General features: G+C 37.7%; 1 protein-coding gene and 1 long non-coding RNA gene across 10 annotated transcripts in view; one reads left to right on the top strand and one right to left on the bottom strand.

The window, feature by feature from the left end:
• The window catches only part of COL19A1 (collagen type XIX alpha 1 chain), a 394980-nt gene that overhangs the window by 104180 nt on the left and 264426 nt on the right, over positions 1 to 26374 (bottom strand). For all 8 annotated transcript variants that reach the window (XM_042986625.1, XM_042986628.1, XM_042986630.1 and 5 more), the window contains 16 exons: positions 22416 to 22478; positions 16897 to 16932; positions 15917 to 15952; positions 15769 to 15822; positions 15036 to 15089; positions 13400 to 13453; positions 12828 to 12917; positions 11816 to 11860; positions 11634 to 11711; positions 9524 to 9559; positions 9364 to 9417; positions 9214 to 9267; positions 7789 to 7830; positions 4302 to 4406; positions 4165 to 4218; positions 3648 to 3701 (listed from right to left, as the gene is read on the bottom strand). In XM_042986625.1, coding sequence (XP_042842559.1) covers positions 3648 to 3701; positions 4165 to 4218; positions 4302 to 4406; positions 7789 to 7830; positions 9214 to 9267; positions 9364 to 9417; positions 9524 to 9559; positions 11634 to 11711; positions 11816 to 11860; positions 12828 to 12917; positions 13400 to 13453; positions 15036 to 15089; positions 15769 to 15822; positions 15917 to 15952; positions 16897 to 16932; positions 22416 to 22478 — 909 coding nt within the window. The remainder of the gene's footprint in view (positions 1 to 3647; positions 3702 to 4164; positions 4219 to 4301; positions 4407 to 7788; positions 7831 to 9213; positions 9268 to 9363; positions 9418 to 9523; positions 9560 to 11633; positions 11712 to 11815; positions 11861 to 12827; positions 12918 to 13399; positions 13454 to 15035; positions 15090 to 15768; positions 15823 to 15916; positions 15953 to 16896; positions 16933 to 22415; positions 22479 to 26374) is intronic.
• Positions 1082 to 23517, top strand: LOC122238664. 2 transcript variants are annotated; one of them, XR_006217708.1, is made up of 3 exons: positions 1082 to 1143; positions 22439 to 22514; positions 22880 to 23517. It is a non-coding gene; the product is annotated as an uncharacterized LOC122238664 (long non-coding RNA). The 2 variants fall into 2 exon arrangements; XR_006217707.1 differs by having other exon boundaries at positions 1089 to 1440.

The following is a 26374-nucleotide window of genomic DNA, read 5'->3' as shown; positions in this document are numbered from 1 at the left end:
AAGGGCAGTAAGATAATTTTAGAAGACAAGATGGTCATTAAAGAAGACAAATACATATTAAAGAGTAGCAGAGTCAATTTAGCATATAATGCCAAACTAAAATCCAAAATAAAATTTATTGCATAGATATTCAAGGGTCATTAGAGCTAAGTTCCTTCTCTGAACGGAGATTTTGATTTTGCAAGTCCTAGCTTAGTTGTGACCAAGAATATTTATTTTTCCATTGCTGTAATTTATGGCTGACAATATTTTTCATGGCCTATTTATCAATTATTATCCTGAAATATTGTAGGAAAATCTGCATTCCAAGCAAGAATTCGCTCTATGAGAGGTGAGCGTGTTCTATTAGTGTCTTATAAGTTGCCACTTAGTTGTGAAACATCTGCGAAAAATGTAGAGGATACTGTCACTTTCCTCAGAGCAATGAGCAAACAGGCAACTCCTCTCTCTAAGTTCCCAAACAGATTACACTGAAGTCCTCAAAGAGATGAGGTACCCCTCTGTATCTTTCCACTAACAGAACAGACATTTGAGATTTGGTAAGACTAGGTGTTATGCACATATTAAAATAGCATAGTTTGCTGGCCAGTTGGGGATGCACACATTCTTGGTCAAAGTTTCATTCACCTAAATAAATCAATAAATTATACTTTCAGGTAGTATCTGAGTTCAAGTAGAAGACAAGACAATATTCTTTATTTCCCATCTGTCTGGGAGGAAAAGCCCCTCCAAAAGGCTCAACTGAGCTAGTGTGATATTTCAGGCTTATTCCTACTATTCATGGGAAGTGAAGACACAACTGAAAAGAATCTCCTTCTGAACTTGCTGGAATTCTCCATATGACAAGAGCCTTGTGCAAAATTTTGTGTGCTCTCAGTTAAAGAATCCATAAGATCCACAGTACTTTGCCTTTCCATGGTTTCAGTTACCCACGGTCAACCCCTGTCTGGATGCACGTGATCCTCCTTCTGACTTATTGTCAGATCAACAGCAGGCTAACACTATGTCACAATGAATGCCTACGTCATTCACCTTGCTTCATCTCCTCACATAGGCATTTTGTCATTTCACATCATCACAAGAAGGATTAGAGTACAAAAAGATATTTAGAGACAGGGAGAGACTACATTCACATAACTTAGAGTATGTGATAATTACTCTAATATTTGTTATTATCGTCAATCTCCTACTGTGCCTAATTTATAAGTTAAACTTTATCATGCGTATGTGTATATAGGAAAAAACATAGTATATATAGGGTTTGGCACTATCTGCAGTTTTGGGCATCCACGGGGGGTGGGGTCTTAAAGCACATTCCCACAGGTATCGGGGGTCTACTATATTTAAGAAAGAACACAGTAGGCAGTTACCACTGAGCTGCAGTTGCTCACTAAGGCCAGTGCTGCCTCCTGCTTGCCGAGCTCCAGCCAAAGAAGGGAGGTAAGTAAGGAGGTCTCTGGACCAGGGCTCCTATAAAGCGGACTGCCTGCAAATCCACAGCAGGTGGGAAAGTACCCAGGAAGCAACGGGCTACAAAAGCTGCTGGTAAGAGTGCGCCCTCTACTGATGGGGTGAAGAAACCTCATCATTACAGGCCTGGTACTGTGGCACTTCCCAGAAGCAGATGCTATCAGAAGTTCACTGAACTTCTGATCCACAAACTTCCTTTCTGTGCTTCCAGAGTGCAGCTACTGGTCCTTTGCAGGAAGCAAGTGAGGCCTATCTGCTGGGTCTCTTTGAAGACACCAACCTGTGTGTCATCCATGCCACATGTATAACAGTTATGCCACAAGACATCCGCTAGTACATGGAGAACATGCTTAAGTATCCACTATGATGGAAAACATTTCATTCTTTACAAAAAAGAAATTGTCTTCTTCTTGTCACTGGTAGTTCTGGGGTCAAAAGGTACCTAAGTATATGCTTGCAAGTGAAAAAAATAGGGGACAGAAATCAGGTACTGGCAGTTTTTCCATTTTCATTTGTGTGTGAATTTTTAATATAAACGCAAGGACATAAAGCATTAATGCAAGTCAGTATGTTTCAGTAAACACGTTTTAGCAGTTCAACTTTATAACAATTATAAAGAAATCTGCTAAATTTTTCTGGACAATGCCAGCATTTGGATTTTTTAAAAACAAGTACATTTCTTATTGACGGCAACTAGGAGGTATTTGTAGCATTTTTATCATAGAGTAGATTCCATCCGTTCCCTGTGCTTTTCTGAGTTGTCCTACATGCAAGTACATGTTTTTAATGTTGTCTATCTTCTGTGCTCTTCCTGCAAGTTTGCTATTAAAATGCATAAAACTATATATATAAAAAGAAAGAACATACTAAAATAATGGAACGATAATAACGATGGATTTCAGTTTACCAAAAGAGCAAGGTATCGTGTAGAATTAATCAAAACTAACTTCTAATAAATTTAACTTAGAGTCACTTATAAAAAACCTGAATTCCAATTATTTCCTGATCTTTTTATTATTACTTTCTCAATTCCTCTAAAGCCTACTCCTTGGAGCTAGGCAGTTAAATTAAGCTGTTAGACTATTAAAATCAGAGATAGGGCTTGTACATTAGTGAAACTTTCTGTGAAGCATGAAGAAACAAAAGTCAATAACTCTTATTTTGAAAATAAAATGCCTTTACTGCTTTATTTATGGATGAAAATAAATGTTGTATTTCTTTGTTTTTTAATTTTTAACTTGAAGAAAAGCAAGCCAATTCTCACAGTTTTCTAAAATAGAATCAATATTAAAAACAATAACACATGGTGATAATTTGTAATGTGAAATATAACTCCGACTCAAAAAATAGATCTACTTTATACCGTTATGATTTTCAGTACTAACATCAAGGTTAATATATGCCAGATGGCTTACTTACTTTCATTAAGAATTATTAGCATCAAAACTGTTTAAACTAACAACAATTCATCATCCTAATTGGTTTTTCTAAGAGTTAGGGTAAATTATGCAGGAAAAGAATGATATCCTGAGCATCACCATGGCTTAGAGTCAGAAAATTATACCATCGTCTCAGAACTAATTTGACTTTGAACCTTCGTCTGGGGGTAGGCAGCTGGTCTAAACTAGTTGAATCAGATCCTTTTGATAGTTTTTTTTTTCCTCCCAAGAGTATGAAAGTTGAGCAGAGACACAGACAAACCAAGGTCACTAAAGTTGAATCATGTTACAGCAGTGTCCCAGGGAAGTTTTGCTGAGTTCTGGAGCTGCCCTTTTTCCTAGGCTGGTTTTTCAACTATTTCTTCAATTCTACTAGCTACCTTTGGATTCTATGCAGTAAATCTCCTTCCTCCTTCTCCTTGCTTTTATCTTGAGAGAGCTGGAATTGCTACCTGCTACATGAAAACAAAAACATAGTAACTGACCTGTCAATTCTGTGCTCTAATTTCCTTATCTCAAAAACTAGACCATACAATACATCAATGGACAATACATACAACTGGACAATACATCAACGCATTATTATTTAAAATGTGTTGACATTTGAAATAACCTACCTTAATCTTTGTTTTTATTTGATTTAACATTAAACATGAGCTATAGAAGAGTTGCTGTCCTTCCTCCGAGTCACATAAAGAGAATCGATAGCAGGACTATATTATCAGAGAAGAGTCTCACCTCGTCACCTTTGTCTCCGGGTATCCCAGGGTAGCCCCGCTCTCCTTTGCTTCCCTAAAAAGACAAGAACTTCAGCTAGTATACTGAATCATTCTGTCATCTTTTAAAACAATGAAAATATCTCTTCTCAGTACATTTGGGACATGTAATTTGGGCAGAGTCAGGAAACAAATAAATGACTTTGCACGTGGCTTTTACACCACTTTTCCAAGATAACTTTCATAAAAAGTAGTGTGTTTAGAATGAGTTTTGTTGGGGCACCTGGGTGGCTCAGTTGGTTAAGCGTCCACCTCTTGGTTTTGGCTCAGGTCATGATCTCACGGTTTGTGAGTTCGAGCCTCACATTAGCTCTATGCGGACGCTGCTTGGGATTCTCTCTCCCTCTCTCTGCCTCTTCCTCACTCATGCTCTCTTTCCCAAAAATAAATAAAATAAACATTAAAAAAATTTTTAAATCGGTTTTATTTTTCACACTGAATTGGAGGTACCACAGAAAGCAGAGGAGAAACTGCCTTACCTTTGGTCCCTCTCTGCCTGGGATTCCTGGAGGACCCCGTGGTCCTGTATCACCCTAGAGGACAGAGCAGTAGAGAAATGAGAGAAGGTACTATGTGTAACCTACAGGGCCCATCAACGTTCAGCCTGCCATCTTACCTTCTGGGTGATAGAATCATACTTTCCAGGCTCACCAGCGCCTATTTCTTCTCCTTTGTGGCTTTTCAGCCCAGGGACACTGGCTTGGCAGTTGCCACAGAAGTTCTAATGAGTATAGAGATAAGGTTACTGAGAGATTCAGCAAAGTAATCTATAAAAGAGAGATCTGATCAGATATGAACCTGTCAGAGATGAATGATAGAGCAACTGATATATCACTACTTTCAGAGAATTGATCCAATTTGAAAAGACTATTTTTTCGTGAGGTAAAAACTACTTATGAAGCTAGTCAATTATATCTGTTGATGACATTGGTGACCTTTGTAAAGCATGTCTATGATGATACTGAAATGGAAGATTCCAAATATATAAGGAAAAGACACATAAGTCAAAAACACAGACATGTATGTCTAAAACGAGAGGCAGTAATAAAGTTTAGAATAACTAACAAGTTTACAGACTTCATACAGCCAATCGCATAAATCATTAAAAAAGAGAGAAAGAAAGAAAAAGCCGTGAAGAAAGGATTTCTCTTTCTGAGAGCAAAATTAGTTGGAGAACCGTACACACAGTTTACCAACATTTTGTCAGTGGAAGCACTCATGTGAGAAATAATTACTTGAGTGACTTGGACTTGACTTCTATGTCAAATCCAAGTGCAGATAGGAAATCTAAGTGGAATTACCTTTCCATTGCCTCCTCTGTAACCTTTAGCTGATGTGGAAAGACTTGAATATAAGTGTCTGAGCCTACAAGATAAACTCCTTATCACATTGTTAAAAAAAAGTGTTTGTGAAAAGCCCTATAAAGGCTTATTTTTAAATTGTTAGAATAAGAATATGAACAGGAAAGGCACAGAATGGGGACCACTGAGAGGAGGACATAGTTTAATTTTAACAGTTGACAGACGGTAGGACAATATAGGCCTCTTTTCTTCTATCCCTTTCACCAAAGAGAAGAATCTTGAAATGTGAAAAGGGAACTGAAGCTTTCCATTGGCAAGAAAGCTCATGGATATTCGGGTTCAATATTTTTGACTCAGTGAGTATCAGAACAAGTCTGATTTCCAAAAATATGCTCCTTGGAAGGCTAATTCTGTATGCTATTGAAAAGGTTCTGAGGCAATTTCTCTAAAAACAGCTGGATGAAAGAGTTCTCTTCATGGTGGTCCTTCTCAGAGCTGGTATATATAACAAGGAGCCAGAGTGTGCGATATCTCCCAAAACTAATTTTGCCATTAGGATCTTTTCACACAGCTGATGTATTGGTAGAGGAATTAAAAAAATACATATATATTTGTACATCCACCACTTATAATATCTCAGGCCTGACCTCATTTTCTTTAGGTTTGGATTGCCAGAATGGTAAATCAAGGGAAATGATTTGCCTGCCATGTAAGTGGCTCAACTTGAAAAAAGTCTTTAGATTTTTGTATAGAGAGAATAAAGATGCATCAATTATCAGCCAGTGTACAATCTCACTCAAAGAGGGACTGGCACACAGATTAACCCAGAGGAAGGTCTTTGAAGGGATGTCATTTGGGCCTGGAATTATGTCAGTTCTTTACTACACTTTAATCAAGGGTATTTTTGAAAACAGAAAGCAGATGCTCAAATTCACTACATAAAGACTCTGAACAGAGAGGGAGACTTCATGTGTTGGGAAATAGGATTGGATTTTAAAATTACATTAAGTTGACCTAATAGATCCAATCTCTAATCTAAATCCCTGTATTTGAGGAACAACACACTTTCCTCTTCTATGGGATGCAGTGTGTTGGGACTGTCAGTGGAGGTATCCTGCCTACCTCTCACCAATCAGCTTTCCTGGGACTCAGAAACTCAGGGAGATGATGTTAGGGCTCGAAAAGTGGTGGAGCACACTCATTAAAGGGATGCTGCCTTGGTGAAACTATCAATTATGTCCACTTCTGAGGTGTTTGTGTAGTCCTGGCTCTCCTTGTCAGAGTCTACTCACGGTCTTTTTGTCTATTCTGTGAGCCACCCCATATTCTGTCAGGACATGCATTTCTGCTGAAGTATATACATTTTGATCCTAACTATTCTGGGATGGTTAGGTATAACTCTTACAATCCTGCCACTTTCAACATTACTGCCCTTGTGAAGAACCTAAGATAATGTCTGGGGACCTGTGTTCCTGGGTTCATGTTACACTTTATAGCTGTGTGACTCTGAGGAAGCTACTTAGCTACTTAGAACTTCAGTTTCTAATATATAAAACGGGGATACTAGCACAACCTAAATTTACAGGATTATTGTGAAGATTAACTGAGACGATTTAAGTAAAGCAGTGTATTGCCTGCCATGTAACTAGCTCAACTTATATAAGATTTTCCTAAAATCCCCCCAAATATTCTCTTTTGACTTAAAAGAAACTGTTGACTTCTGAAAGTCTTAAAAATCTCTAATATGTTTTTATATTTATATTTATGTTTATATATATATTCTCAAAACTAACATCCAGCAAACACTTATACTAGAATTCTTGAGTCTTTGAATTTAATTCAATAAATATTTAATTTAATTTAACAAATTAACAAATTTAGTAATTTGATAAAATTTATGTACGTCATTGTACAAACCACTGGGCTAAATGGTAGGAATATAAAATAAATCACATTTATACACATATAGTGTAAGTGTGTGTGTGTGTGTGTGTGTGTGTGTATACATATACATTGTCCATTCATATATAGACAGGTAGGACACATAAGGCTTGTGTATAATGTGAAGGGGAACAGATTTTCATATGGGTTCACTCAATCTTAGCATACCATGAATAAATATGCAAATACATAACCTTACAAGTGTCCCATTATCATTCTTTCTCATCTGTGTTACACATAAAATACAGGGTAGTATTAGAGAAAAAAATGGTAGCAAGATTTATCCCTTATGAGATGAATAATGGGTAGAGATAGTTTTTACTTAACAGAGTAACAGGTGTTAGGGCAATTGTTGGCTTTGGAATTTTGCAGCTCACTTTGTAAAATCCCATGACATCAAAGCACAGCCTTGCGAGCTGGCTGTTTATTGAGCAGCACTGGTTTTCAACCTGGGACGGGTGAGGGTAGCTCCAGTGAGAAGGATTAGGTTTCACAGCAGTGAGCCAGGAGTGGTAAACACCCATGAAGAGAAAGCTGTCCCTCCAGAGGAGAGAATGGTCTACTCAAGGGTGTTGATGACACTGCTCCTCCCATGTAGCTCAACTCAGAACTACCACTTTCACCCCCCCCACCCCTTATACCCAAACAGACAGGGATGTAAAGAAGAAGAGAATGGAGGGGTTAGTAAAAGTGGCACAAGATACATAAAAATATGTGTTCCTTTTTCTATCTAAAAGAGGTTCTGCCTCTTAAAAATGGAATTTTAGTTCATGCTAAGCAATTAACTCAGTTCTGACAAAGATTTCCTTCCTAATTTTTCCTAAAAGTTAATACATAATTTCTTACATAGCAACAGAATACCTTGAGCAGGACACCGATGTCTCCCAAGAGAGGAAGTGCGATCTGCAGTTAAGGAGAAAAAAAACCCAGTATGTGTTCATACATATACGTGCACATGATACAATACAAACATATAATACAATGCAGATGTTTTTTTCTCCAAGTGTCATGTCAGTTGAAATTTGTCATGGGGCTTCTAAGAGGCTCACTGTCAGAATGGTTGACTTTCACGTTATATTTCATGTCACGAAATAGCCATATGACACCAGCAGACCTCATAACTGTATCTGAGAAATATTCACTACTCCTCTACTATGAACATGTAAACACACCCAGGTTGTCGTTCTGATTCTGCATCTCTATTTTATATTTCCATGACACGGCAACTTTTATGCCAACACTAATATAGTCTTGGTTTTAAATAATACATAAAGGTAAATCATTTATTAAACGGAAGTCGCCACTCTGCCAAGCAAATTATCAGGCTGTTGAGAAATATGAAAAGTACACAATGAATTTGCCTTAAAGTTCTTTCTCACTGAAGTTCAAAAGAGCCAATAGGTGGCTTACGTGATATGCAAGAGAGACACTGAAGGAATTGGGCAGTGTTCTGGCCTTGTGTCTTAAAATGTCCTTTCAGAGAGGCACTGTAAACCCAAGTAATGCTTTAAAAGAATTCTAGATGATGCACACATGATTCACTCAGCAGTGAAGTTAAAGTAAGGCCAAAATATGCCTCTGCACGTAGCTTATAAAGGCACTCACGGCACAGCCAGTGTGGGAGGGAGAAGGATTTGGGAGACTTAGAACCGAGAGGCCAGATTTGGATTTTATCATATAAAACTCTTAATACAATGTCATGTACCATATGGCCTCTCAAATTATAACTGCCGATTCTGAGGCTATTTAAAGGGATTTCACTGTTGCTCAAAGCAAGGTTCATCCTGAAATAAAACTTTGGAACACACATTTAGTGCTTAAACCCATTTTTCAAGAGCCTACTCAAGCCAGTTTTTGTAATTTAATCACTTCAGTGTTTTAAGGCCACAGAATCAATGGATATTCACCCTGTTGTAGGTAACTTACCTGAAAACTTTCATTTAGAAAAATGAAATTCATTTAGTCAGTGGCATTAGAAAGAATAGAAATTGTGGCTATATATTTTAACTCAATTTTCCAAGGGATTGAGACATTATGTGCCAAGGCACAGCCTGGGGCAAAATTGTAGAGCTGAATTATACCCTTAGGAAATAAGTATTCATCACACACACAAAAATGCTGATGCAGCTTGAATTTTCACCCCTCTACAAAATAATGGGGATAAACAAAATCACCAAGCAGTTACTGAGCATTCTAATTAGTTTGGACAGCAAAAGTTGCTCGGTAGGCTATTTGGCTTCTGGGTGCATTAAAGATACATAAATCAGGCACATTCTGTTGACGTACCGGGTCACCTGGGGGGCCTGGCAGACCTGGCTTTCCATCCCTCCCTGGAGCTCCCTGAAAAACAGAATCATTGTGTTCAAATCCTTGCACAGTGGCACGGGTGCAGAGTAAAATGCGTGGTGGGTAGGAGGAGGTACAGACGGTCCTTACATCATTCCCTGGGGTCCCTGGAGTTCCTGGCAATCCAGGGAGACCTCGAGGACCCTGGAAATGGGGGAAAATAGTTACTTATGGGGACAGTTTTTCAGTAATTTTCCCCAAGTAAGCAAGCTGGATTTGCTGTGCCAAATAACTTGGTTAAGTAGCTTACCTGAATACCTGGCTCTCCAGCTGGTCCTTGCGAGCCCTGAGTAGAATCAGATCCAATTATCAGAATTCCTCCAGAAATATCCATAAATTATGCAAGTGAGATCAAGAGCTATGTATTGTAACTTACTTAGTCGAACAACAGGGCTTGCCAACTTGCGCACACTGAAAACTCTCTGTGATGATGGCTAAGACTTTTGGATGGCAGGTAAACACTTAACCAGATGTCTGTTGCTTGCAACCTGAGCATGGCTTTGCTCAGATGCCTGGGATATCTGTCTCTCTCAGTACCATCATGTGTTCCTCCACCTTCACAAACACACTATGCACCCAAATTCTAGCTGTTCAGAAACTCCTGATAAAGTAATGGGCTCAGGACTTCCTTTCCTTTCTGCTTTCTACTTTCTACTTTGAGTCATTTCTGTATTTGAAGAAATTGCCAGAATCAGTGTTCAGTGACAGCAGTAGAAAGTAAAGCATCAATCAGCTATTCTTTTCTACTTTAGAAAATTGGAATTTGGGGTAATAAAGAGGAGGCTGGGAAATTATCAGTGAACCTAATGACAATAGCTCTATCCCTGTTACATAACCACAGACTGAGGAAGGAGGAACTGATGACCTAAGTAAGTAAAGGGCTGGGTTCTCAGCTGTTGACTTCAGTAACTGCCTACCAACATTTCCTTTCTTATTTATTTATCTATTTATTTATAAAATGTTTATTTATTTGAGAGACAGAGAAAAGAGAGTGCACATGTGAGCAGGGGAGACACAGAAAGAGAGGGGGAGAGAGAATCCCAAGCAGGCTCCAGGCTGACAGTGCAGAGCCTGACATGGGGCTAGATTGAATGAACCATGAGGTCATGACCTGAGCTGAAATCAAGACTTGCACAGCTAACCCACTGAGCCACCCAGGTGCTCCTCTTTTCTTATTTTATAAAATAAATATTCATATGACTATTAGTCAAAGCTACTTTTTGTTCCCTTTCTATTTATATTGTGACCTTAGTTATTAATATATTTTTTATTTTTTGTTTCAATCTCTTTCACTCCCTTAATAGTTTCCTGATCTGTGTTTTTACTTTGTTTAATCTTCCATCTCAGTGGTCTTTTATATTCTTGCCCTGCAAAATCGATCACATACAATATAACCATTCACTATTTATGCCTTCTTTTAGCTTTTGTGATAACTTCATTATAAGGCCAATTTCCCAAATTAATGTCACTAGAATAAGTGTTTATTTCTACTTTTGTCATTCCAAAATCTTTTATGTTTTTTCATAGTAAATAAAAAGTTTTATCTCTTATTACTATTTAGTCAACAAGTATGCACATGGGGGTCATTATTATCAGGCACTGTCCTTGTAGCTAAGAAAACTGGGCATTAAAAAAATGGGCACTAAAAGCTGCCCATTCTTTGTGTTCACTATTATAAACAACTTCTATTATCTCTTCCTGAAGATATTACTGAAGAGATTTTTGACATCATCTCATTTATACACACCATTCACTTTAAATATTCACTTTTTATTTTTTCATTAAAAACAAACAGTAATATACAAAACCCGATCTTAGGCATGTGTACAATCTTACACACATTCATTTGTACTTTTTAAAATAGAGGAGAGAAACAAAGGGTTAAATAACTGCTCCTAATCCAAAATCAGTGTCTGTGAGATCAGCATCTGTGGGTCAGCAAACAGTAAGCACCTTCTCTGTGCTCAGTGACTTAACCCCAGTGCTCATTAATCCTCTCTCTCTGATTAGTGCTTACTTCTATTTCCTCTTCTGACCATTTCACTTTTTTTTTCTTCTTCTTTTTTTTAAGTTTATTCATTTTTCTTTTTGAGAGAGACAGAGAATGATGGGGGAGGGGCAGAAAGAGAGGGAGACATGGAATCCGAAGCAGGCTCCAGTTCTGTACTGACAGCACAGAGCCTGATGCAGGGCTCGAATCCATAGACCGTGAGATCATGATCCAAACCAAAGTTGGACGTCCAACTGACTGAGCCACCCAGGCGCCCCTCATTTTTCTCTTCTTATTCAAATTTGTCACTGGGTTTTATTTTACTGTTGGAATGGACAGGGTTTCAAAAGCTTGATAGAATTTCACTTACTGTTGGGCCAGGAACTCCCAGCCCTGGGGGACCTCTGTCACCTGGGGAACCATGGACACCTGGGAGTCCTCGTTCACCCTGTGCAATGAGAGACTTCTGTGAGTGCGAGGGTCAGGGGACAAAAAATTTCAGGCTGTATTTTATTTTTAATTCTTTAGAAATAATCTATGATATTTTTATACCTTTGGCCCACGTGGACCAGGTGCTCCAGGATTTCCATCTAATCCCTACAATAAAAAAAAAAGGAGATAAATACATTTCTTTTTCTAAAAACATTAAAAGCATCTTAGAAGTTATAACTCAAAAATGTTTTGTTGTTCTTCATCTTTCTTGAATAAACCCTTTTCTATAAAAGAATAAGGAACAGGAAATACAGATTTCCACCAGGTTATAGATTTTTGTATAGTTACTTTAACATATAAGATGTTTTCATTTTTAGGGGAGGTGGGTGGGGGATGGGTGAAATAGGTGATGGAGATTAAGAGTACATTTAATCATGATGAGCACTGAATAATACAGGGAATTGCTGAATCACTGTATTATACACCTGAAACTAATATAACACTGTATGTTAACTACACTGGAATTAATATTTAACACTTAATAAAAAAGATGTTTTTATCTTTAAAATAAGGCATCTAATACTGAGAACTATTTATTATCAATAATTAATATAAAAAGTCAAATAGGAGGGAAAAAAAGGCATGTGAAATAGGCTTATTGGTTATTTAGACTTTTCAGCTATTCAGTTTTTGTTATGTCCTGGAAATAGCCTGGGCCACAAGGACATTTTCTGCATATGACCATCATTGGCCATGCCTGCAGAGCCTCTGGAAAGAAAATTTCAGGCAGCTCTTCTGTTTTAACATAGCATCCTAGGAAGGTTTATGATTTAAAACTAGTGTATCTTACTAGGCTCCATAGATCCCTAAAGAGTTCATGCAGAAGATTCAGGGAGGCCTATGAATCTTTCAAAAATGTATGTAAAATGGGTATGTGCATTTTCTCAGAAGAGAGCCCTTTGCTTGCATCAAATTTCCAAAGAAGTTAGATCTCTTATCTAAAGAACAAGATGAATATTTTGTTTTCTGCAGACCTCAACTTATTCCTATACTTGTGATCTGAACCTGGGAATACATGAAGGAGAATTAATGAACTTTCAAGGGAAATATTAGTAAAAGGGCTGGTACTTACTGGTTCCCCTGGCAGGCTTTTCCCTGGAGGACCAGCCTCACCTTTGGGACCTGGAAGTCCAGGAGGACCTATAATCCCACCTGGATCTCCCTGAGGAAAAGAAGATTCTTACGTTATTGTTCAGGTTCATGGTGGGAGCTATGGAGGCAGCAGTTTTCATTGCTTCAAGTTGTAGCCAAACTTCATTTCCTCACTCATTCAGCCCTATTTATGGAGGGCCTCATTCATGTCAGGCACTGTTCTAATTATCTTAGGTGCACTTAGATTTTGTGGTGAGGTATGTTACAAGTTTAGCAGTATCATGCCATATGTATAAATATATGTGTGTATAAATGTATGCACAAAAAGAGCATCTACTCAGAAAGTTCTTTAGATGATCTTCATGTTTTCTTTAAGTTCCTTTCCAGTAATGGTTCAACAATTAATATGTGTCTGTACGTCCCCTGCACAATCCTGGCAGCCTTGTCTTATCCTTTTGCCGTACCTACCCACCCCCACCTCCCAAATCGCAGTGCCCTTCTGATCCTCTGTCTCTCCTTCCCACCTAGCTACTCAATGCATAAAATGTATACCTTTTCTCCTTTAATGCCTTGCTTTCCTGGGATACCATGTTCTCCTGGCAATCCCTAGAAAATTCAGAATTAATGGGAAAGAACAATTAGAATATCTCTTATTATGAGAACATATCTATCTGTGAGTCTTTGTCATGAGAACAGAATTGTAACATGTAAACTATAAGAGGATGGGTTGCTTTTGGCCTGTTAAAAAGGAAAACACATTGGTGAAAATATGTGGTTTGTTGTTTCTTTTTTTTTTTTAATATATGAAATTTATTGTCAAATTGGTTTCCGTACAACACCCAGTGCTCATCCCAAAAGGTGCCCTCCTCAATACCCATCACCCACCCTCCGTGGTTTGTTGTTTCAAGTGAAGTAGCCTGGAGGTAATGGAAAAGAAACTAAGGGAGAATTGAACCAAATGCCCCATTCATATTATCGCCAAGAAAGGGTGAAGGGATGGTGGTTGGTAGCATCACAGCACTATTTAGAACAACAATGGAGTAAACAGGAAGATATACCCTTATTATGTTTGGCAACAGTGGCTCTTTCCCTTTTGATTTTATTCTCTTTCTTAGCTCCAATTACTATCACTTCATCTCACTCTTGGTCACTTATGGCTCCACCTGTGCCACCATCATTTTATTCTTTTCATGAGATCTCTCCGTGAGGTACACCTATATTGGTTCATTAAATGGCTTGGGGAGGGGGGCGGGCGCAAGAAAAAGCTTTGCCCACAAACTGAATGTTCAAAGTACAAGCAGAACAAAGGCACTGAAAGACCTCTGGAGGCGCAGTCAAGAAGCATAGAGAATAGAGCAAGAGGTCATGGGACTGTTCCCAAGATGATAGGAAAAGGAGAGATTCCAATAGTTGCATAGAAAGTGCTGGAATTGTGGCTACATAGAGATAAGTTTCCAAGAAATTTTGGCCAAGCATTTCTGTTGTTATGCTCAAGTGAGGACTGATGGTGAGTCTTAGCTCCCAAGTGCCTAGAAGGCCAGGCTAGGGAGGTTGTCCAAGGAACAAAAGTCTTAGTGGGGGAATCGATAGAAAAATGCATTTAAAGGACAACAGAGAGAGAGAGAGACAGACAGACAGAGAGACAGACAAACAGAGGATAGTGAGACCACTAGAATTAGGTTCTAATGCAACCTGAGGACCATCTTCCAATGGCATTATAGAAATATTTTCTGCTAAAGGATTTGCTCTTTTTGGAGGGTCTTGCAATAAAACAGTAACAGAAGCTTTGGAAGTGCCTTTTTTTGGACAGAGAATTGAGCCAAAGTCATGCATAATGAAAATGCTTTCTTTCTTTCTTGGTTTTCCTTATTTCTTTTGATGTTTCCAGTCTTTGCTACTGTTGGTACACCTCTGACAAGCATGTCCAAAATGATGACTTAGTTAACCTGACTTCCAAAGACTGATTTATTAAGCTAATGATATTCAAAAGGATCTCATATGAATATATGAAGGTGCTAGCAGCCTTCCTGATAACCCCTGACACTAGGTTTGATCAGTCTTGGCAGTAGATGTGACCCATGTCTTTGGAAAAGGTGGTACAACTCAGTCACATGAAAACATGCTGACATTCTTTAAGACATCGATTTAATTCCCACATATCAAAGAGACCTGTATTTACTATACATACAATATCTCCTGGTGGTCCTCTGGGTCCCATAGAGCCTTCAGGTCCTTGCTGACCCTAAAAGAAAGGTGATATGTAGTTCAACTTTGTTAAAAAACAGATTGTCCTTGAATATATATAAAACATGGTATGAACTTCATCTGTAGAAAGACGGGCTTTCTACCATCCTACCTTCTCTGAATAATTCTGAAATGTGCTTTGGGCTGACAAAGATAGTTTGAAGATGTTCTCATTTAAATGGGTCTTTTCCCACCAGCAAGTGAGGCCATGATAACCTCCCTCACCCATTGGTGGGAGCGCATCACATAAATCTCTCCTGCACCTCCCAACAGCTGGTCTTTCTTGGGACACCCCTGCGGAATCCCACATGGGGAACTCAAGCATCTCAGAGCTGCATAATTTGGGCTTACAAATTGAATCTTGAGTCCTGTTCATTTTAAGGATATAGTTCAGGGTCATAGGTTTCGCTCACATTATTTACTCATAAAGGGTTTAGGGATGCTATTGTGAACATGCTTTGAAAAAGAGTTTAAAAATCTTACTGTGAACCAGAAAGCACAATTACTATGTGTGTAATAAATGCAGCCAATAGGGGGGAAATCTCCATGGCAACATGATAAAATCTCTGAGAACGTTTGTGAAGAAAATGAGTGGCACACCAAAGCACTTTGTTTTGTACAGAAATGGCTATAACTCCAAAATTATTTCCTCTTTAACCCAGTTATTTCTTATATACCTTTAGTCCTGGACTTCCTATTAAACCGGGGGCACCAGGATCTCCAGGTTCGCCCTAAACATGTGGGTGGGAAGGACAGTGAAATGGTTAATGTAATCTTCACAATCTCATTAGGTTGGAGATGCCATAAAGAAGGTTATGAGATTACCTTTATTCCCTGTGATCCCATTATCCCAGGTTCTCCCTGTAAGAAAAAACAAAACAAAAACAAACAAACAAAAAAAACAAAAAACCATTTATGTAATGCTTAAACTCAGATGGGGATGAGCATCTCTAATACTTGAATTCGTCTGCATTTCTACTAATTAACATAGAATAAAGGGGGAGATTATGGACAGCATGATGAAGTCAAGGAGGGGGTCACTCTAAAACATGATTTAAAATACTTATTGATACCAAGTAAATAATAACTCCTATTTTCTTTCTTCTTTATAATAGTTTTCTCCCCAGTATCCCTTTTGACTGTACAATCATATCTCATTAGCAATCATTGCATTCTCTACTTAGCTGACTTTGTTATGATTTGCCACCAGCTCATCCTATATCTCAGAGAATTAAAACTTCAGATGAAGAAGGAAAAGAAAGAGTGGAATTTAAGTTTATATGTCATGGTGATTCTACTATTGGGTATATGTACTTAATGAAAAAAAAAAACAAAAAAATTAAGGTTACATAAAAGAGTACAATATTGGCTGTAATGAGTTTGCTTTTCTTATTTTCATGACTTATTATTGATCCTTTTGATATAATCACCCCATTTGATAAATTTAATTTGTACCATTAACAGAATTTTTGAAAAAAACTGTATCTTATATTTAAATTTTATATTTTAGATATATTAAGTGTGTACCTTTCAAGACATTCATGTCCCATTACAAACAGTAATGGTTAAAGAAAATATACGTTACCTAAGCCAAATGGTAAAGTGCCATCAAATGATAAAACTTAACAAGGTTTAAAATTTCTCATTTATCAAAATAAGAGTAAAAAATCACAAAGGAAAAAGTAAAATGCTCAGAGAGGTTATTTTATCAAATCTGTTAGACTCCACAGTAAACATACCAGAAATCAGAGAGAGAGAAATCGATGAAGTAGAAAACACAAGATAGTGATAAAACATCTACTTACTCTATCTCCCTTTTCACCTTTTGTAAAAGCTTCCCCCTAGGAAAATGGGTAGAAAACAGAAGCAATTATAAACACTTTTGGAAATAAACTCTCCAAAACTGGATATGGATGAATCCTGCAGGCCAAACTCAGGCCTCTGTCACAAAAAAGTCCCTGAGATGACTCAGAATGTCACACAGTCTGCTTGCGCAGTTTAAAGGGAGCATATGAGAATTAATTAAAAAACTCATATTCCCAAGTGAACAGTAAGTTAATCATTCTAATACTATTTTGAGAATCCTGAGTGGAACAAATTGGAATGCTGCCCAAGGCCGAAGCTTCCTTTTTCATGGTTCACATAGAAGCTGATCACATTCTCTCTCTCCCTGCACCTCCTCCTCCCCCACCCCCCACACACATATTGAGGCTTTCTCTCATTAGCTTTTCTGTTCCTCAAGTCACATGTATGCGATTTCATTTACTTTTCACAACAGTGCTGTGAGGAAGATATGGTCCCATTTCAAGTATGAGGAAAGAGACTCAGAAAGGTTCTGCGTAACTGAGTTATTTCCCCTAAAATAGCACTCACCCATTTTATGTCTCCTTGTTTATCTTGCCTATAAACTCTGTGAATGTAGGGATTTAATTGATCTCAACTATCATAGTATCTCTGGTGTACTGTTGGTGCCCAGTAAAAGTTTATTAAATTAGAGAATTTAAAGTTATGCAGACATAACAGTAATAGCTGATGTTCATTAAATCCTCATAATGTATCAAACACTGACCTAATCACTGTTCTAGTTCCTTCTTATGTGTCACTGGGGTAGGTACCATTAGAACACCCATTTACAGATAACGAAAATGAGGCACAGAGAAGTTAAGTAATTTCCCCAAGTCACATAGCCAGTGAGAGGTCATTCAGGATTTAAACCTAGACAACCTGAATTCAAACCCAGGCTTTGGTTACTCATTCTTATTTGATTTGTAATTTGATTTACTTATTATTTGAAATGAGTGAATTGACAATAAGATGGAAACCATACATCAAAAATTTTTTCTCTTGCATATGAAAGTCAAGAGAAAACATGAGAACCATAGGTAAATAATACTACGTTTAAAGGTCCTCTTAGGGACTGCTAGTCTTTTAAACAAATCACTAATGGGAGATAAGTGGTTAGTAAATAAACCTCTGTGGTTTGCGCCTCATGTCCTACGTGCTCAGGACTAGAGGGCTCACCTTATTCTCTTCCATATTTCCCAGCAACCTTGCAGTTACCCGGGGGCAGGCAGCTAGTATTGGCAATGCAATGTGAGCAGATGTAACATGTGTTACTGCAGGCTGAGGTAAGAAGGAGCCCAGTCCTGATGTTCCAGTCCCACTTTCCCCACCGTGGTGACCGAGAAGGTTGTGTATATCAGATGGCTGAGTTACATGGGGGTAATCAGCCTGGTACCTGAATGCAGTGAGGGTCAACACCCACTCCTCCCAACCCAACCCTGCTGGGCATGCAGCATGAGCAAGAGATAATCTTTCTTGCATTAAGCCACAGAGATTTCAGGGTTAATGTGTTACCTAGCATAACTTAGCCTACCCTGTTGTGCCTCATATCTAGCCCACATGATTAAATCTCTTATTTTTGGTTGTGTGCCGGGTCGCTCAGCTGGTTAAACATCCAACTCTTGATTTCAGCTCAGGTCATGATCTCACAGTTCATGAGTTCAAGCCCCACATCGGGCTCTGCACGGCCTGCTTGGTATTCTCTCTGCCCCTCCCCTGCTCACACTCTCTCTCTCAAAATAAATAAATAGAGCTTAATTTTTTTAATCTCTTATTATTGGTTAATTGCTATACATTAAATCAGAGCATTATTTATAATCTTGTCTTTCAGCCTTAATTCAAAAAATTCTATTTGATTTTTAAGATAAGAGATGATGTTATTTAGATATAAGCATGGGCCACATTGCTTCTATAACTGCTTATTTGCTTATATCACATTGCTTATATCATGCTTATTTAGAGCCACTGTGAATCCATATTGATTAAAGTAACAGGTTAAAAAAACAATAATAAAAAAATAAAACCAGGAGCCTGGTTATCTCAAGACTTGATGTTTAGTCCTAGCTCCAATGGTCACTATCTGGGTCAAGTACCTTGCCTTTTAGAACCTCTCTTTCTTTATCTGAGGTTTAACCAGATGATCTCTTTTAAGTATATTTTAGCTCTGATATGTTACACATAAAGTTATATTCTAAATGTTTAGTAGCGGGGGTGGGGGGAATTGCCATTCAGGATAAATGGTTCAGAACTCAAATCTGTATGAAAATCATTCCTCTTTTTGGGACTTTTGGTGATTTTGCTAAGTCAGGTCCAGATTCTGTTCTGGAATAGAGTGTGAGAGGGATGCCTGGGTGGCTCAGTCGGTTAAGTGTCCAACTTTCAGCTCAGGTCATGATCTCATGGGCTGTGGATTCGAGGCCCATGTCGGGCTCTATGCTGACAGCTCAGAGCCTAGAGCCTGCATCAGATTCTGTGTGTGTGTGTGTCTCTCTCTTTGCCACTCCCCAACTTGTTCTCTCTCTCTCTCTCTCTCTCTCAAAAATAAACAAACATTAAAAAAAAAAAGGAAAGAAAGAAAGTGTGAGACCACAAAGGGCTAAACTCTGCATAACATTGTAAAAATGTGTTTCTTTTATGTGGGGGGCAGAGAGGAAGGCAGGCAAGATCTTAAAGTAGTTCCCCCTTATCTGTGATTTCACTTTCCATGATTTGTCACCCACAGCCAACTGCAGTTTGGAACCAGATGATCCTCCTTCTGAGGAATCATCATGTCAATAATAGCCTAACACTATGTCACAACACCTACATCATTCACCTCACTTCATCTCTTCACGTAGGCATTGATGATTTCACTTCATCACAAGAAGGGCGAGTGCAGTACAAGATATTCTGAGAGAGAGCACATTCACATAACTTATCACAGTATATTATTATAATTGTCCTATTTTACTATTAGTTATTGTTGAGGATCTCTTGCTGTGCCTAATTTATAAATTAAACTTTACCGTAGGTATGTATGTATGCACGTATATGAAAAAACAGTGTATACAGTTGACCCTGAACAACACAGGTTTGAATTGCATGGGTTTACTTATATGCAGATTTTTTTATAGTACAGTACTGTAAAATGCATTTTCTCTTATGATTCTCTTAGTATTTTCTTTTCTCTAGCTTCCTTATTGTAAGAATACAGTACGATACACATAACATACAAAATATGTGTTAATCAGTTGTTCATTGGTCAGCAGTAGGCAATGAGTAATTAAGTTCTGGGGAGTCAAAAGCAATATGTGGATTTTCAACTATGCTGGGGCTTAGTGCCCCTAACCCCCATGTTGTTCAGGGTCAACTGTATAGGGTTCGGTACTATTGGCGGTTTTAGGCATCCGCTGGAGGTCTTGGCACCTATCCTCCTTGAACAGGTGGGACTACTGTATAGGGACGTGGAATAATTAAGGGATTAAGAGGGAACTGGCAAAGAGAAAAGTTAAAAGGAAAAGAAGTCTGTTTCTCGTATGTAAGGCAGATAGGGCCAATGATAATCTCAGTGGGGTAGGTGGGCTGCCCCCAAACATCCGTGGTGGGAGAGAAAGCCAGAGCGAATCTCCTAGAAGCTGTGAAGTCCCCCAACCATTGCTACTAAGAGCATGATCCAAGGGCCAACAGCATGAGCATCACCTGGGAGCTAGTGAGAACTGCAGCCTCTCAGGCCCCACCCCAGACTTACTGAATTAGACCCAGCATTTCAAAAGATCCCTAGGTGATTCAAATGCACTTTCCATTTGAGAAACACTGCTCTTAAACCATTCCAAATTCCTTTTTTCTGCCCTTCCTGTTTTTCCAATAGAATTTTTTCAAATCTGAAATCCAGGTCTGCCATGTGTCACCCAGTAGTTTAAAAGGTGAGTTTGAGTGTCCAAGCGTGGAGGGGAGACAGTGTAGACCTAGAGAAGCAGTTACGAATGGTTAAGAGTTGTCAACAAATGTGGAGCATCAGGAATAGTTAAGCAGATGGAGGGGACCAATCACCAGGCTGGATTTGTGGAATGTGAGTTTCTCAGACATTCTTGGAAAAATGAAGCTGGGAAATCCCATGAAAGCCTGTCACTTGCTGCAGTTGAATATGGAAGCTTGGACTGGACACCAAAGGCAAGCATGACCCCTACAGGGAGGACAACTTGCGTTACTTGGGTAACAGCATTGACTCTAAAGCTGCCTGAAAAATTACTGTCAGACAAAGATGCCTACATTTTCAAGTGGAAGCACAGGGAAATTTTGGCTTTGTAATATTAAATACTGTTTCTGTTTGGCATGCAGGCATTTTAGTGACGTCTGCATTCACTATCCCTGGTAAACTTATATCCTTTGGTCACAATGGTAAGGAAGCAGGGAAAAGTGATTTTAAAAAAGTATTACACTTTTTTTCTTGTTCTTTTTAAATTGTTTTATTTATTTTTAATTAATTTTTAAAATTTACATCCAAGTTAGTTAGCGTATAGTGCAACAATGATTTCAGGAGTAGATTCCAGTGATTCATCCCTTATGTATAACACCCAGTGCTCAAAAAAAAAATTTATATATATATATATATATCTTTATATATATATGTCTTTATGATATATATATAAAGATATATATATAAAGATATATATGATATATATAAAGATATATATATGATATATATAAAGATATATATATGATATATATAAAGATATATATATGATATATATAAAGATATATATATATCATATATATAAAGATAAAGCATTTAAGTCTGAGTCTTGCTGATTCTTACAGACTGCTGTGGGTTTTTGTCTTTGCCTTTTTAGCAGGATTTTTAAAAAGTTATTTTTGGACTCGTATTCACGTAATCTCTTTAGGTAGTCCTATTTGAGTATAAATGATAATTTAGGTTTTGTCCCCTTACAAAAGAATTAAGTTTTGAAAGAAAGTGGTCTCAGTAATACTGAAAAGCCACTTTGATCTTATAAAAACCAAGGAAGGAAAATAACTTCAGAAAGTATACTGCCAGCAAATAGATATGTTTTTAATTTTTTTGGATGTATTAGCTCCAATTTTTTGATATACTGACTTTATTATTTATTATAGTTATAATGTTTAGTTATGGCAGAGCAGCTTAGTAATTTTTAAACCCCATGTTCTATAATTAGTCTACCTAAGTGTGATTCATAGCTCTAACACACTAGCTATGTGACCTAGGGCAAGTTGCTTAACCTCTCTGGCCTCAGTTTCTTCATATGAAGAATAAGGGTGATAATAGCCTACCTATCTCATTAAAAAAAAAAAAAAAGATTAAGTTACTTAATGCCTTACATAGAGCATTTGCTCGAATATCTTATTGACTATTGTTTGCCAAGGCAGGGACAAACAAGGTTCGTGGAATTAGTGCTAATTAGGAAAAATACTTTTAATTCTATTTTTGTGAATATTCTTCCTTTGTCCTAAAAATGTTAATACTTACAGATTCTCCTTTTTGACCTTTAGGGCCAATGGACCCTGGAAATCCTGGTTGTCCAGCTTCACCCTTTTGAGAAAAAGCAGAAGAGTGATTTTGCATGAGGTCAGATGAGTACTGTAGTGACTCTCAGATTCAAGAGTGATTGTGCTCCTTCTGGCCATGGAATTTACCTATTGTTGTCCAAGGAGGAATTCTGAATCTAGTTATACTATTTGCATAATCATGTATTTGTCAGCACTTCACAATGCCTTTAGCTCTTTCAGAAATCCATAATATTCATAATGATATTCAAAATTAATGTGAAACAAATTGGTTTTCAAGGAAAGATGTTCAGAGAAGAAAAAATATATAATTTTGTCCTGTTTTGCCAAAAAAAATTGTGTGTGTGTGATCTTAAAGACATCAGATTGTTTAACTGACAATAATCCAAGACTCATTTTATCTCAGACACTTCTTTCTTTTTTTAGGTGGAGGAGTGGGGAGCCATGGGAAGAAAAGGGAGTCTCTCAGCTGTTTCCAGCACTGACATAATCACTTAAATGACTGGCTGTGGACAAAGAAGACATTCTTGTCCATGTGGTAACAGCAGCTTAGGAATGTGTAAGATGTTCCGGTCAGAGATCTTGAAGAGGGGTTTGTATGTGACATATAAAAAAGTACTTTGAGAAAATACAATTTAGAAATAATACTGTGGGAGGAAAACAGATCACTAGTCAGACTTTGGAGGATCCCAGCATTGTGCTTCCTTTCAGCATCTACCAAGATCCTTGAATATCACATTATGGCTAAAGTAAATACAGCCACTGGAAGTATGTTGGATTTTTTTTTTCCAACCTCAAAAGCGTTTTTACAAAATGATGTTCACCATGGTATTTCTGGGCATATACCTTTTTCACCTTTCTTACACATTTTTTATTTTGAAAAAAATATAGAAAACATAAAGTCAAATGTGTCAAACCTCTGTGTACCAGGTACCCCAAATGAAAGTAATACAAAAATTTGCAATCTAAGAAGAAATTTCCTACATTTCCCCTTCTATTTCTGTCCCAGAGGAAGCCACTCTCTTGAATGTAGTGTTTATATTTTTCAGTCCATGTTTTTTCACTTTTACTGCATATATGTAATCATAAACAATATATTATTTGATATTTAAAACAAATTCCATAAATAGCTTTTTTTTTTGTATATGATATCCTATAACTTGCATTTTACCACTCAAGGTTGTTTTTAATATCCATTCCTATTGATACATATAGATCTAGTTCACTCATTGTAACCACAGGACAGCATTCTATAATGTTACTATATACCAGGGTTTACCCAAGCCCCATTGATGGGCATTTGGGTTGTCTCCAGCTTTTCTTTATTATAAACAAATGCTGTAGTGCACATCTCTATCTCTTCCCCCTTTTATGGATGTGTTTATCTGTTTATTTTGAAGCCTCAAACAACAGTCCACCCAAAATACTTCAAATAAAAATTTATTACAGTCCCAAAAATGTTGGCTTATTTCCACATTTCTATCTAAATCAATACCTTATGACTTTACACTAGAGGAAGATGGAGTTTGTCATGTGCAATTGATAGAGAAGATCACATTTTTCAAAAGGTTCTTCTAGATTTATGGAATATATTTTTTAAAATTAATCTTGATTTTATTAATGTATTTTTCCTTCTTGAACCTAAACATTTAATGTACCATCACCAGTCTTATACTAACCACACTGTAGCAGAAACTATTCTTTTTTCTAGATATAATAAATTCTATCCAAAATAAGAAGAGGGAGAAATTGGTAGATACATTTAAAAAACCAATTGCTGTTGGTTGTAAAGAGAAAATAAACAACTGGTTTTGTCTGAGCATTAGGGTGTACAGAGTGACCATCCTGTTACTCATCTGGTAGGTGTTAAAATCCCCAGTGCATAGGGGCGAAGGAAAAACATGCCTAGTAGTTAGACTAATCTGCAAAATATAAAAGTGGAAATCAGGGAAGGGGTCTAGAAATTACTATTAAAGTCACATCTACCTGCTACCAAAGGGGAAGTAGAGGGGATTATATAAGGAAGAAGAGTAATTATATTCAGAGCTGCTATATATTTGAACCCATGTAAATAAGTCTCCATTGAAATGTAGAGGAAGGACCCAGTAGAGGCATGGGTCCATCTCTCTGAGTGGTATTTGGTCAGGCTGGACTTAGAGGAAATCTTAGGGACCTATTCCCGCATATAAAATTCTGTAAACAAAAGCATTTCATATCTGAATCTTAGACACATGAGGAGTTGGTTTTCATATTTAAAATGAATGTTCAGTGATTTATCACTGTGGCTAGCAGTTGAAAGGCAGATGAATTTACTGAGCTTCAGGAAAAGCTGTCCTCTAATTTGACACTTTCAAAGCTATTTAAAAGGCCTGGTGCTATTGAGGCTTAGTTTTTTCCACCTGTCAGTTGGCCCCAAAAGATACCTCCTAATTTCATAGTAGTCCTTAGATGTGCTGCTACCTTATTCCACTGTCTATATAAAGGAGTAGTTCTCCTCAACCAATCTGTAAACATGTTATTCCTTCACCACATTCTGCAAGTCTCAGGAAAGCTGCAGAGCAGGTATCATCATTTTAACACTGGTCGCCTGGTCACATGGCTGCCATGGTCTCTACTTCCGGTTACTAATAGCCACTAGTGTCCGTTGGTGTTTCTCCCTGTATTTTAGTGTTCTTGATACAGAATGTGGCTGCTAAGCCTGGGGTGATCTGTGTGTAGATTCTGCTGCTTGGGTTTTGGGTAGGCTGCTTTCGTGATTCTATTTTGCGTTGAGAAGTGATGTATTCTACAGCAATAACAAATCACTTATGTGTTGAAGTTGTACTTCCGACTAAATCTTTTGTTCAATGATATAAATTGGGTCCTTTCTCTGTCAAAATTATGGTGGGAGGTGCAAAGATGAACAAGACCAGGTGTTAAGGATGGCAACAGCTATGAATAGCAAAGACAGAGAAATAACACTTCGTGAGAAGAAAGTCTGGAGTGGATGAATGGAAAGGAACAAATCTTTAGTGGAAGCTTAATATGTGTCAGGTATTGTGTTTTGGGGTAAGCTCATCTCATCTCATTTGATTTCAATGCGACCATTAACTCTGTGTAGACACAATTATGCCCATTTAATGGATGAGGAAACTGATGCTCAGAGAAATGAAGTGATTTTCCCAAGTAGTTAGTTAATGGCACAATGAATTTTGACCTCAGAGCCCATGTTCTTTCCACCACTCAGTGGTTCTCACTCCTGACTGCCTGTTACAATCATCTGAAGCACTTTTACACATATTCCCTCAGACTTATTTACATTGGTTCAAATATATAGACTCGACACCAAGTCAACCACAAGTATGGGCTCCACAGCAAATCAGAGTCTCTGGGCGTGAAGCCTGAGCAGTAGTATTTTCTAAGAGCTCCCCATGTGATCTCAATGTGCAGCCAGGGTTGAGAACTACCAAGGTCCACCATAGGTGCAAGCAAAGATCTGTGAGGGCAGCTTGAAGGAGGTTTAAATTCTCATTATGGTGACCTATGAACAGCATTATAATTTAAAAAATGAATGTATTGATTCATAACAGATACTAACCATTTAGTACCTTAGGTAGAGGTAGAGGTGACCTTACTCTTCCAGCAAGTGCTATGCTTGTCTTTCAGTTTATTTTATGCATTATTTATTGGCAGAGTCTTTCTCCTGTTAATTAGAATTCTTACAAATCATTTCATATGTACATTTATATCAGGTACTGCATCAAGCTCCCTGTAGACTCTTCTAGGTTATTCCTCTGGGTGGGAGGAGGGAACAGTTATACCACTGGCTTTTTCTAATTCCACTTAAGATTCTGAAGCAACTAGAAAAGATTTTGAGCAATAGAAAAGGTCCTTAGAGTTTGAAATACACCTGTTTTACAGAATCAAATTTCTCATCATTGA

Source organism: Panthera tigris, chromosome B2 (genome assembly GCF_018350195.1).
Source record: "Panthera tigris isolate Pti1 chromosome B2, P.tigris_Pti1_mat1.1, whole genome shotgun sequence".
NCBI lineage: Eukaryota > Metazoa > Chordata > Mammalia > Carnivora > Felidae > Panthera > Panthera tigris.
The sequence above is the reverse complement of the archived record's forward strand: the minus strand, read 5'-3'. Positions and strand labels throughout refer to the sequence as shown.